General features: G+C 38.5%; 1 protein-coding gene across 6 annotated transcripts in view; it reads left to right on the forward strand.

Annotated features, from left to right (window-relative positions):
- Positions 1-14293, forward strand: part of PLCB1 (phospholipase C beta 1) — a 708066-nt gene that overhangs the window by 577631 nt on the left and 116142 nt on the right. For all 6 annotated transcript variants that reach the window (XM_047853458.1, XM_047853461.1, XM_047853460.1 and 3 more), the window contains one exon: positions 11750-11882. In XM_047853458.1, the coding sequence (XP_047709414.1) occupies positions 11750-11882 (133 nt within the window). The remainder of the gene's footprint in view (positions 1-11749; positions 11883-14293) is intronic.

Consider the following 14293-nt stretch of genomic DNA (forward strand, 5'->3'; position numbering starts at 1 on the left):
AATGCCAGATAGCTGCTGCTTTATACTTGAAGTCAAGGATGAATGCCCTTTCTGAATCTTTTGCCTGGGAACCAGAATTTGAATGTTTGACAATAGTATGTCTTTAATTCTGGTGGTTCTTCACAGATCATAGTACTTCTCCCCCCGCGATGGTCTTTGAAAAGATTAAGAGGAGAAAGATTCAACTAATTTCTCATTTTGCTCATGTAGACACCAATATGGAAGTAGAGGCTCTCCTTAGAAAGTTACAAGAATGGGTATTGAGGAGGGCACCTTTTGCGATGAGCACTGGGTGTTGTATGGAAACCAATTTGACAATAAATTTCATATATTGAAAAACATAAATAAAATAAAATAAAATAAAATAAAATAAAATAAAATAGAAAGTTACAAGAAACTTTGGAACTCTTTTCTACCTTCTTTGGCTTTCTAACATAAAATATAAAATATAATATAACATAAATAAAAGATAATTCAAAGTAAAGATAATTTATGTAGATGTTAAGAATCATTAATAACATTCTCCTCCAATTAGAAAACCAGGAATCTCTTTAATCAACTGGATATGTTTTATTTTCTAGGAAATAGAAGTTCAAAGAAAGCATTTGCAAGTTAAATTGCATGTACTATCACTATCTAGAAACAATACTTTCTCTATCATCAGTTTCTATCTATTCATTAGCTAGGTTCTCCAAGAGTGAACACTCCGTTGAAGAGAACGTTTCAAGACACTACCAATTTCTCCTTATATAGTACAAAAATTGACATAAAAGTCTCCTAATGGAGTATTTTACTGATGCACCAGAGACCATTTTTCTAATGGCTGCAAAAAATGTCATTCTGACAAATAGGAGATCCACGGCCTTCAAGATGTCATGGATTCTTTCACACTGCCATCCTTTCAAAGCCTTATTTTTGCACCAGACATCACATATCAAAAATCTATGTAGAAAGAATGCAACACCAATGGATATAAAATATACAGAAGTAGCATTTTAGGTCAACTTTATTTTTGTTTGGCCTCTAGCAATAGTGATCAGCAAGGATTTTCAGTAAATGTATAATGTTGGTTAATTGAGAAGATATTTAGACATTTCCAGTTTTAGAAATAATTTTAGAGACATTGAATTCCATAAATTCCATATGGTCCAACAGAGAAAATATAATTTTTTCTTCCTTTGAAATGTCAAAACCCTAAGTGACCTCATTTTTGAAGCTGGAGGGAAAAAATCATTTGCCCTTACCATGTAATGGTAGGAAGGAAAAGTCATTTCACACCTTTGAACACCGGTGTGCCCTTTATCTTGTCTTGTAATGATGTAAGTTTGTTTGAATGAGGCCACTGAAAATAAGTAGCTGTGGTTTTCTCAAAAGAAAATTCTATCTAGGACATGGCAGGCACTGGAGACACTATTTTAGCAGCAAAGACTTTTTTAGTATAATCCTTTTAACTTGGTAGTTATAAAGGTCATTTCTATTTGAAAATTAAAGACTTCATTGGACTGCAAAATATTCCCAGATTTGTAAGACTTTAATAAATTATCTTCATAGAGTAATTTGCAAACTGAATAAGTAGGCAAGTTGAAAATTCCCCCATGCTTTGAACACTACACATTTGTCTCAGATCATGTGAAAAGATAGATAGATGATAGACAGATAGATAGATAGATAGATAGACAGATAGATATCCAACATATATTTATGTAATAATAGAGATTTGCGCGATTGGATTTATTTTTTCTGTAAAAACAACTGTCATTCAGGATGCTGGGTTAATAAGGTTGTGAAAAGCTGACTAATCTTAATTATAACAAAGGCTTTGTAATATTCATAGTTATTTCTTTATTTTAAAAAGGTATATAATTTTTTTTAAATAATAAACCACACACATACACACAAAGGCCCTCATTAGTCTTGCAGAAACTGTTAACATTTTTGGTGTATATCCTTATAGCACATTTTCATGTATATATATTTTTCTTTTAAAAAAACTATTAATTTTTAAAAATGGTTTCACAACCCTACTGTTTTAATGTGCTTATAGAAATGCCTAATGAGACATCAGTAATACTCCTTCTTTCTTATTTTTAAAATACACCTGTAAAGAGAAAGAAGTAAATATCCAATGTATTGATTACAAAATGTTATGTGACATTATTAATGTCCAAATGCAATATTTAAACATGTCTCGTTTTAACACGTCAGGATATGCAGAAACATTTTATTGAGCGCTTACTATGTACATAGCACCGTTCTGAGCCCTTTATTTTATTAACACACTTAAGTCTTAAAATAGCCATACGTCTTAGTTACTATTAATATCCCCATTTAACAGATGAGGAAACTGCAGCACTGGGAGATTCAGTTCCTCAGCCAGTGTCACACAACCAGTAAGGAGCAGAGTTGGTGTTGAAATCCAAGTAATCTAGCTCCGGGAGTCATATTCTATAACCAGCATTTCTAGAAGTCCAATGTGTAAACCAGGGCCTTATGATAAAATGCTGATCCTGGTTCAGTAGGTCTTGGGTAGGGAGAGGCTCAGCATCTCTCATAAGTAAGTGATGGGGTAATGCATGTAGCATACTTTGAGTAGCAAGGGTCTATACTACACCCTGTTGTACTAGCTCAGTAACAACACTGAAATATTCTAGCAACCTTTAACAAGAACTAGCCCGTCATTCATTGTTCTGCCCTTTATTGCATGTTGCTTGGCTAACTGAGCACAGAATAGAAGACCTTTACCTTAAATAGTAATATCCTTTGAGTTGAATTTTTGTTGAATCAAATGTCAAGATTTCCTTCCCCCACTTCAAATCACTCGATATTACTGTTCTGCAATAAGTTAGGTTTATATATGTAGATTCTATTTGAGTAGTTTGTACATTGGCTTCTCCAAAATTCGTTTACCCCCCAACTCAAACCTTCTAAGTTATAAAGGCTGCTGCATTCATTCACCAAGTGTTCATTTCCACCCTTGGAGAAAGTTATGATCTAAGACAGAGTACATGATTCCCCAAACCTTGCTCAACCCTCAAGGCCAAAATTTTTATTCTGAAGAGTTCCCTCTGTCATCTGTGTGTATTATACAAGTGAAGGTGGGGGAGTGGCCTTCATCTCATTTTGATGGTGAAAGGGATAGTTGTTTAGTAATACCAAAATTTCATTTATTCCAAGAGGCCTATGTTTTAAGTTGTCAGACTCATGTGTTCTTATAAGTGAGTTGGAATATATCAAAAATAATTTATTTCCTTCTTCAGTGTATGATACTGTGGGCATCTTCGATGAGATCTGATTATTTGACAAGAAAAAGGTTTGATGGTCTGGTGTGAATTTCCCCAGTAAGATAACAACAGCAAAACCCAACAGCAAAAAATTCAAGGTGGTACTCTCATAAGGTCAAGAAAACCTGGAATGTCTTTTAATACTTCTAAAACAGAAGCATGGTACCTCATCCATGGTTCAAGAATTTGGTGCTGAAATCAAAGATGAGGTTTGCTGGACAGTTTGGAATCTCTTTAAATGAAAAATTTACTCCTCAAATAATAATTTAGCAAATTACCAACTTATAGAAACAATAGTTGCTCACAATCCCTGAACTTAAAGCATCCCATAAAGTAGGAAGAGAAAGTTTGCCTTTTTGGAGATGATCTTTAGATAATGACACCATCCCTTTCATTTCTGTACAGGTTTGGAGTTTGCAAGGCATTTTATTGGGTGCCCTGGATAAAACTGAGCCATAATACATAACATGTAATCCCCATCTTTAAAAGGGAACAGTTGCTTGTAAGGGTAGATTGACTTGCCTAATATCAGTAGTCACAAAATAGAGGAACAAGAGTTTTTTTTAAATGAGTTCTCCAGAGAAGACCCTTATATGCATTTGATTTGAAATTACTCAATGACTGATTCAGTTTCACTGCTTTCACAAACCTCCTCCATTAACAATTTTTTAAATGTTGATGAATTTCAATAAGGAGCTTTGGGTTCATCTGCCTAAAACAGCAATACATCCAGAAATTTGAATATTGGAGTCTGTGCCATGTCCCCTACCATAGGGACTGTAAAAGTGTAACTCTCAATGACAAGGTTTTTTCACTGTCTAGAGCAAGGCCTCTCAGATTTTAATGTGCATACAGATCACCTGGGGATCTTGTTACAAAGCAGATTCAGATTTAATTGGTCTGAAGCAGGGCACAAAATTCTGCATTTCTAACAAGCTTCCAGGTAATGCTGATGCTACTGACCTAAGGACCAAATTTTGAGTAGCAAGGCCCTCAGACTTAAGCATCTGTCAGAATCACCTGGATCGCTTTTTTTTTTTAAATTTTTATTTTTGAGAGAGAGAGACAGAGAGACAGAGTGTGAGTGGTGGAGGGCCAGAGATAGAGGGAGGCACAGAATCCAAGGTAGGCTCCAGGCTCTGGGCTGTTAGCACAGAGCCCCATGCAGGGGCTCAAACTCACAAACCAGGAGATCATGACCTGAGCCGAAGTCAGAGGCTTAACCGACTGAGCCACCCAGGTGGCCCATTTCTTAAAGCACAAATTGCCAGGCCTCACCCTGAGAGTTTGTGACAGACTAGGTCTGGGGCAAATTTGCATTCCTTTTTTTTTAAGTTTATTTATTTATTTTTAGAGAGAGAGAGACCCAGCGAAGGAGGGGCAGAGAGAGAGGAGAGGACAGAGGATCCGAAGTGGGCTCTGTGCTGACAGCAGAGAGCTGGATGCGGGCTCAAACTCATGACCCTTGGGATCATGACCTAAGCCAAAGCCGACACTTAAGGGACTGAATCACCCAGGTGTCCCTGAATTTGCATTTCTAATGAGTTTGTAATGATGCTGATGCTGCTGGTGAAGGAACCACCGATTGAGAACCAATTCTTTGGAGCCCTACATCTGTGTCTTACAAGGGGCCCTCCCCATGTGGAATTAAAAAGCCATTATTCCAGGCACTCTAAAATGTCAGCTTAATCACAGAAACCCAAGTAGGGCTCCAGGAGAAACTCTCTTCTTGGGGAGTTGTCCAGGATCTGTTCTGTGAGCAATTGACCTTAGTCTTTGCCACATGATTTGGCTTAGTTAGTTGGAAAGATCCATTCCCACAAGATGAATGTTAAGGGCAGTTGGTCTAATATGCTTTAAAAAGAGTCCATGATTTATGCCCACCTATAAAGAGCTCATTTCTTCAGATTTCTTTGGAGACTATGTCAAATATTTCTAATAAGTTAAAGTTGGCAGGAACAATAACATATATAACATATATAAAATAGTATCTCCCTTTAATCTTTCTGAATAAACTATTGCCATTATGAATTGATGCAAATTCTCTACAGACAAGAGAACAGCATCTTCATTCACTCAGTGATTCGTTCATTCAAAAAATTGTTTCCTTATGCTAGCATAAGAATTAGGTGGTTCTTTAGTTTCAGGAACTTGTCATTGATAGTATATCTAGTGATTATGCATAAGCAGAAAACAAAATGTGGATTTCTTCATTTATTCATTCAATAAAAAATTTTTTGAACACTACTTTGTCAGTCACCATGCTAGGCATTATATACTATATACATATAATGATGAGAAAAGTCAGATGCTGTCATAGGCCTTATATAATCTAGAGGAAGAAGCTAACAATTAAAATTCATGCATATACATGTAAACTTGCAGCTGTCATAAATGTTTCAAGAAAGATACCATGGGAATACTGATGATTTTTTCTGTGATCACAGATACGACAAAAACTGAAGTCAACAGATGAATTTATTCAGCTCCTTAAAGCTGTCTTCTCCTTCTAACTCACTCTGCTAGATTTTTCAAAGTATGGTTTTGCCATCATTTATTATAAAATTTTTCAAACGTACCCAAATGTTGAAAGGATTGTATAATGAGCATCTATATATCAATCACCTGGATTCCACAATTTAAATTTTGATGCATTTCCTTTATGACATCTATAGCTATCTGTCCATCCATCCCTCTATCCATCCATTATTCTATCTTATTTTTTGATGCGTTTCAGAATAGTCTTCAAATATTAGTATACTCATGCTGAAAGGCTTCAAAATACATACATTGGGAAGTGGTTTTTAGAAATAATTTTGATTCCTTAGAAACGTGCAGTAGAGGAGCGCCTGGGTGGCTCAGTTGGTTAAGGTCCGACTTCGGCTCAGGTCATGATCTCACGGTTTGTGAGTTCAAGCTCGCATCAGGCTCTGTGCTGACAACTCAGAGCCTGGAGCCTGTGTGTCTCCCTCTCTGTCTGTCCCTCCCCTACTTGTGCTCTGTCTCTCAAAAATAAATAAATATAAAATTTTTTTAAAAATAAAAAAAGAAATGTGTAGTAGCTATATTACTTAATTTCATTCAGGTGGTATAAATTCAAGGTATGAATTGTACATGTTATTTAACAAAGCTCTTTCTTGAGGAAAAAGCTAGTTCTGACAAAGCCATCCTCACTGCCCTTATCTGTCCTGAGTGGACTGGATTTCCACATGATGACATTATAAGCCTTGCCCTTGATATTCTGTAAAAACTGATGACCTTGCATCTTCCTCATCTGGTATCTGCATCAAGACGCTGTCATTCTAACCACTACATGGAAAGGACTATATGTTCTAGGTGACTCAGCACCCAATACCTTTAGGTGGCCCATGACCCAACACCTCCAATAGTACAGTAAATATTTCATATTTGGAAGACCCCTTACTTACTATATCAGCCACTCAAATAAATGCCCCAAATTCTAGTTTTCTACTGCTTGTCAGATCCAAATTTGCAATGTCCTGGATGGAAATTTTTTCAACCAGTGTACCAAATGGCATCTCCTCCAATACTTGTAAAAATGGCCTTTCAAATTATCCTTTTACTGACCTACTTGTGTTATATTTTAAACTTACTTCTTTTCATTTTGGAAATAGGAAGGATATTATTTTTTACATAAAATCTTGGCTTTAACAAGTCCTTTATTCCATGTTTTGAAGGAAAAAAATGTAATTCTCGAATTTGGCCATTAGAGGGCAGGCACCCACTTCTGCTGCACAATTGTTTCCACCCAACTAAGCAGTATCCAGCGCAACTAAAACACTATATTCTCTGAACCTTCTTTCTTTGCAATTTATTTCATTGGATCCCAGGAATCTCTCCATTAAACTGAAAAAGCAGACATTTCTTGTTCTTTGTTTCTATAGTAATTTTCACTACAATATGAAAGGATTTCATGTTTATTTTATTTGAACTCCTAAAAAAGAATATTTGGGAAAAGCCTGGGGAGAAATAAAGTCATGGGTGTTGACTTCCACTGATTCTTTTGAGCAGGATAAGGAATTTGGCTTTTGCATTTCAGCTTACATATCTATAAAGGGGAATTACTCAACCTTTCAGTGATGATGTCAAAACATTTATAATGTTATATTACTATAGATATTTTTAATTTTTCAGCTCTTGTGTTTAGCTGTTCTATTTAATTCATTTAGCCTTTTACACCTGAATGCCTTTTCAGTGTAACAGAGTAAGCTCTTTGAGAATGATGTTTACATTTATACATCTCTGTATTTCAGCAGCAAGTGAAGTTACTATTGTAGTTTTGTAAACGTTGCTGTTAGTGTAGAATACAGAGTGAAGGAGACCCATAGTGAAATTCAGGCTTTACACTCTAACACATATTCAGACATCATTCCGCTGCTGTGTGGACTCTAGCAAGTTTTGTGACTTTTAATAAAGTATTTAGTAAAGACCTTTAATAACACCTTGGATTTCTTTTCTTTACAGTGGAGTCAAAAGGGCAGCCTACATTGGCCTCAGTGAGGCTGGTGTGTCTAACAAGATTAAGCACTCGGTGATTGACAGCTGTCTGTTACCACTTTCCATGAGGGAAGGGTCAATTAGAATTTGTACGTAGTGTTCCTGGTTAGCAAAATACTTTAAACACCAGTCTTCTCAATTTGCTGCTATAGATTTTCACTAGATTAATAAATAAAATTTGTTTTCAGAATATTGTAAGAGACACCTGACAAGTGTCAACCAACAAAAAATAAACAAATAAATAAATAACAAAAACAATAAAATGTCGAGGAGCCCCCAAATTCCTTAGTCCAGCATTTAGTCCTCCTTACCCATCCTTTTCTTTCCACCTTTGTCTGGCCACTGGGGCAAGAAGGTGGGATGTGGTGGGCTGCAGATCATCCGGCCCACTGCCTTTCCAGCACACCCCTCTCGCTCCACTGTTACTGTGGGTGCATTGCCCGCCCTGACACAGTCACAGAATCCCGGGCAAACTCTGCTCCTCCAAGCAGAGTGTACAGATGGCCAGCTTCGGGGCCAGATGTGATCTGAAGATGTGGTTTGTTTGGCCTTAGTGATTTAAAATTAGCAGATTTCATGCAAAAAAGTTTTCCAGCTTTACTCAAAGCCTGGGCATTTAAAGGTTGAAGCTGAGTGGCAGCTGCCCCCTTTCCAGGAGCCCCCTCTCCAGCTCCCGGCATGGCCCTACTTTGTCCTGTTGCATTAAATCCGGTCCGCTTTGCTCATTTCCACCATTTCCATTAACTGTCCATTAATATACCGTGTGAATGGCGCCCCCTGGGGATTATGCAATACAATCCACCTTGCCTGGGAAGGCATCTACCTGTGTGACCGCTGGACTGAGTGAGCGTTTCTCCAAAGCTTACCTCAAAATCCAGCACCGAACCTTGCTGGTCTCTTTATCCTCAATTACAGCTATAAAGTGTGTGCCTGTATGTTTACTCAACATTTATCTGCTTTAAAAAAAAAAAAAAAAACCTCTGAATTGATACATTTTGTCAGTTGCTGGGATGTAAGGCTTTGTCTTACATAACCTTGATAAGCAAAGATTTATTTTTCCTTCAACCTGACTCAAGTTGATGACTGAGCTTGGTTTCCCAAGGGCATACAGCTACATGGAATGTGTGCAAACCTGATACAAGGCAAAATAAGCTGGCTGGATTCATTTTGAGCACATTTTTAGCCTGATACCCCCAAAACACTAATTTTGGCTGCCAAAAAAAGCCACATGTCATTGCCTTCATGGAAGCTGGCTTGCCATCACCTCCTTCTTTCCTCTATCAAAATTTTCTTTTACCCTAGCTTTCTCCAGAGGGCTGATTTTAGCCAGCGATCACATTGGGGAAAATGTGACTTATCTCTCACATTGTTCCAGAAACCTACCAGGCTATAGATGGGGAAGGTCAGATGCCCATGGAACAGGAGCACCTTCCTTCCCTGTCTCCCAGACAGCTGAGTTTGGGCACCTCCTGTGGCTGGGAGGCTGGGGAGCTTTCCCCTACCTTATTCGAACCAGGGGACAAGGCCCAGAAGATGACTTTGCTGATGTCCCAATGCTGTTTCCCACCTTCCCCTTCATTCAGTCCCTCCTGTGCATTGTAAATGCATATCCTTTATGAATTTTGTGGGCAAACACCTATGGCATTTCAGCCTTCTCAAGTGTCCCACAGACCCAAACACCTGCAGGAGTGAGGCAGGAAAAGTCTAAATAAGTAAAGAGGAAATGATCCACAGAGGGGCAGAAATCACTAGATTCTAGCCCAACACGGGGAATGCAGGCCCAGTGTTGCCAATTGTATTTTTCAAGAAAAGTAAGAAATCCATCTTATTAACATAGAAACTCCTTAATTAAAATACTTGGCAACATCGGGTGAGCCCAAGAAAACATTTCCATGTGCTCTGTTTGGACCCTATGCCTCCAGTTTGCAATTTTTAAAAAAGATTTACTTAAGTAATTTCTGCACCCAACGTGGGGCTCAAACTCACAACTCTGAGATCACGAGTCACATGCTGCTCTGACGGAGCCAGCCAGGTGCCCCCAGTTTGCAATTTCTTGGTAAAGAAAAAATATACAATCCTTCTCTTTGGCATATTGATGCTAGGGATAATTTTCCTGATGGATGTAACTTAATAACGCAGCCAAACCAGAATTTACCCATCCAAAGTAGCCGTTTTTCAAAAGGCAGAGTTCTAGCATGGTGAGTTCTGTAGGCTGGCTGAGCCTCTCTGTTAGGCTCCTGCCTTCCCCCTTCACTTCCAGCCACTAGTCCCAGGGTTTATCTCTTCCATTTCAAAAACACTAGTCATGAGCAGGCCATGGGAGATACATAGGGATGATTTGCTGAATTAAAATAAGTTCTGCTCTCATTTAAAGCAGTTTTGGAACTCATGTTTTAACGATGCTTTGGGGGACAGTGTAAAAGCCACTTGTGACAGTCATTCTCATCTTACATTTTATAAAAATATTTTCATAGGACCTTCTGCTATTTGTAATTACATGAGAAAATGTCATAATGTTAGGTTCTGAATGACTTCTGGCTATTTCCTAATATATTTTTGTACTACAAAGTAGAACACTGGGCTAGCCATTGTCAGTAATGTCTGCCATGAACCTGGAAGGCAGTTCTAAGAAAAGAGTTGCAGAGCAATTAAGAATTGAAAAGCTTCATTGCAATGGTATGTGATGACCACTGAGGCAATTATTTTATAAGGAACAACACTTATTCAACAAACATTTATTAAAAGTCTATTTCACATAGGACACAGTGGACTAGCTGCCAGAGGGAATGGAGTGGAGATTTCATAAATTCCAGTGCATTAATTATGATCATTCAACGATAGTATTGCACAAGCTTAAAAGCTTTAGTTTACACACACCTATTCACTCTTTGCCAGGAACTATTCTAAGAATTTTGTAAATATTAACTTATTTGAGGGGCGCCTAAGTGGCTCAGTTGGTTGAATGTCCAACTTCAGCTCAGGTCATGATCTCACAGTTCATGGGTTCAAGCCCCACATTGGGCTCTGTGTGGACAGCTCAGAGCCTGGAGCCTGCTTTGGATTCTCCCTCTGTCTCTGCCTCACTGATGCTCTGTCTCTCTCTCTCTCTCTCTCTCAAAAATAAATAAACATATAAAAACATTTTAATTAACTTATTGGATCCTTTAAACAATCTTAGAGTGTAGGTAATATTAGGACACCCAGTACATACATATCTTCATCTATAAAGATGAGGAAATTGAGGCAGAGAGTTAAGTGACTTGCACTGCTATTAAGTGGCAGGGCCAGAATTTGAACCCAGATAAGTTTGACTCCAAGTTCTATGCTTATAACCATTGTAACAATTAGCTATGGCTGCATAACACACAACTCCGAAATGTAGTGGCTTGCAACATCAACGTCTACATACTACTTTTCATGAGTCATTTGGTCAGTGGGGCGGTTCTGCTGCTTTGGACCAGGCTCAGCTCATCTTAGCTGGACTCACTCCTGTGTTTGTCATCACCTGGGGCTGGCTGGTCTAGGAGATCCTTACCTAGATGACTCAGCTTTCCTCCACAAAGTCTCATCCTTCACTGCTGTAGCAGGGGTCTGAGAAAGATGGGAAAAATCACAAGTGCCTTTTCAATCTGCTTGCATCAAATTTGCTATTCTCTTATTTGGCCCAAACAAATCACATGATCATATCCAGAGTCAATGTGAGAGGGCACTACAAAAGGGCATAGACATTGGAAGGTGTACAAACTGGGGCTTTTTAATACAATTAACCTACCATAGTCACAGTTAAACACCATGCTGTTTTTACCCTGCTCTCTAGACAGCTTCAATTGGATATTTCAGATTCCAAATGAATTGCGAAAATTCTATCAAATGTAGCCTTGTTGGTTTAGGAAGGTCATAAAAGAACAGGGGAAAAAATGTGAAAAGTGAAACTATGTTTATGATTACAGGCCGATCCTGGGGAAACACCATCAGAAGCTCCAAGTGAAGCCAGGACAACTCCAGCAGAAAACGGAGTGAATCACACTACATCCCTGGCACCCAAACCACCCTCCCAGGCTCCCCACAGCCAACCAGCTCCAGGTAAACACTCTGAAAAGAGAGCCTCCAGTTTATTTGTGACACTGAAGGAGATAGCACAGTTTGGCTCCCTAGAGCATCAAGTGAGCACAGATGCATGGACTTAGGAGGATATGTGTATTGAATGAATGAATGAATGCCAGAAATGTATGATGAATGAATGAATTAATTTATTTATTTATGCCAAGAGACTCATGAGTGCTTATCTAGCTCTGACCATAACTTACAAAGCTACAACAAAGCATCACCCAGATTTCCATGTCTTTATTTATAACCCACGTGCTGGCAGGGTTTGTGAAGTGTTCTTCATGTACCTCCTAAACAGCTACGCTTTACAAGCATCTTCTTAGTTCTACCTCATCAATTAGGTCTCTGCCAAGAATTCCTTTCCTTCTTTCTTCAACTTATTTTTCAATGACCTTGGTGTCAATCATGTGCTGAGCACTTTGCTCAGCTCTTCAAATGGATTGACTCATTTCACCCTTAGACTGGGGCTATAAGGATAGATTCTGTCATTGTCCCCATTGGGCAGATGAAGAAACTGGGGTTTGTTTGTTTGTTTGTTTTTGAAACTGGTTTTGAGATGAAGAAGCACTTCCTGAAGGCCACATAGGTAGTGAAGAGTGAAGTCAGCAGGGCATAGCTCCCTGTGAACTCAGTTCTTGCTTTCAGCAACTCTGCTCCTTCCCAGAAGTCCACTCATGTCTCACTTCTTAGAAAAATCCTTTGATTTTAGTGCAGCTAACTTTGACCTTGATATAAGACTGCATTAGGCAACTTTCTGTCATTTGTATGTCCTCTTTCTATCTATCTACCAATAGATGGTGGGCTTCCCAGGATAGGCTTCAATCTGATGCTTCTTTTGCACAGACCTGAGGAATATCACGTACTTAATAACTTTTTATTGAATGGGCTAATATGAAAGTAAATAAAAGGGAGAAGAATTTCTTTTTATGAAGGTATGGCTTCCCGTCTCCTTCCCTCCTTGTCCTACTACAGCATGGTAGTGATGAAATCCAGATCTTTTATTTGGGAGGGGAGGTGTATTTCTCATGGGGGAGAGTGAGATTTTAAAAAGAACAAATACTATGGAATTTGTATCAAATGCTCATGAACTGCGGCCTGTACTTTTAAGAAGTTTGTTGAGATCAATAATGGTTGAGAAGATTTGATCATAAAGAGTGATATTTTCAAATGAAGATTTTTATATACCAAATACAAACATTTTGAGTACTTCTGGAATATAAATAAGTCATTGAAATGTGTGAGTAAATATAGTCTTATGCTTTGGAGAATATAATAAAATTTGGCATTTTAGCACTTGATTTTTTTAACTTGATATTTTGAAATACTTTGGCTTACAGAATCATTTTTAAAATGGAACAGAATACATTGCAAAAATGGTCTCCTCTTCCCTAGTGTTAACATCTGTCAGAGTCATGGTGGCAGTTACCAGACCAGGATATTAATGTAGGCACAGTATTTGGAACTGAACTACAGACTTGGTTGGCACAGTACTTGGAACTGAACTTCACTCACTTCCTACAGATGTCTTTTTATTGTTACAGGTTCCAACTCAGAATCCCACATTGTATTTAATTGTCATGTCTCTTTCGGCTCCTTGGATCTATGATAGTCCCTCAATCTATCCTGTCTTTTATGACCTTGACACTTTTGAAGAGTACTGGTCAGTTATTTTGTGAAATATCCCTCAATTTGGGTTTGTCTGATGTTTTCTCATGATTAGAGTGAAGTTTTGCAATTTTGGCAAGCATATCGCAGAAACAGTGCTGTGCCCTTCTCCATGCATGATATCAGGGAAGCCTGATGTTAGTATTTCTCATCATCGGTGATGTGGGATCACTTGGTTAAGGTGGAGTCTGCCAGGTTTCTAAACTGAAATTTATGATTTCTCCTTTATAGATAATAGTCATCTTAGAGGAGATTCTTCAAGAGTATGCAAATACCCTTTTTCTCCTTAAACTTTTGTCCAGTCATTCTGGTATCCACCAATGAATGGATTTTGCCTGCCACAATTATTGTTTTTAATGTTTATTTTTATTTTTGAGAGAGAGAGAGAGAGACAGAGCATAAGCAGGGGAGGGGAAGAAAGAGAGGGAGACACAGAATCCAAAGCAGGCTCAGGCTCAGAGCTGTCAGCACAGAGCCCAACACGGGGCTCGAACTCACGAACTGCGAGATCATGACCTGAGCCAAGTTGGACGCTTAGCTGACTGAGCCACCCAGGCACCTATTGCCTGCCACAGTTATTACTGCCTGCTGGTCAGCATTTGATTTTTCTTTTTAAGTAGGCTCCATGCTTGCACACCCAGGGTGGAAGCCAAAGTGAGGCTTGAGCTCACAACCCTGAGATCAAGACCTAAACTGAGATAAAGAGTTGGATGCTTAACCAA

The sequence above is a fragment of the Prionailurus viverrinus genome, chromosome A3 (assembly GCF_022837055.1).
Source record: "Prionailurus viverrinus isolate Anna chromosome A3, UM_Priviv_1.0, whole genome shotgun sequence".
Classification (NCBI taxonomy): domain Eukaryota; kingdom Metazoa; phylum Chordata; class Mammalia; order Carnivora; family Felidae; genus Prionailurus; species Prionailurus viverrinus.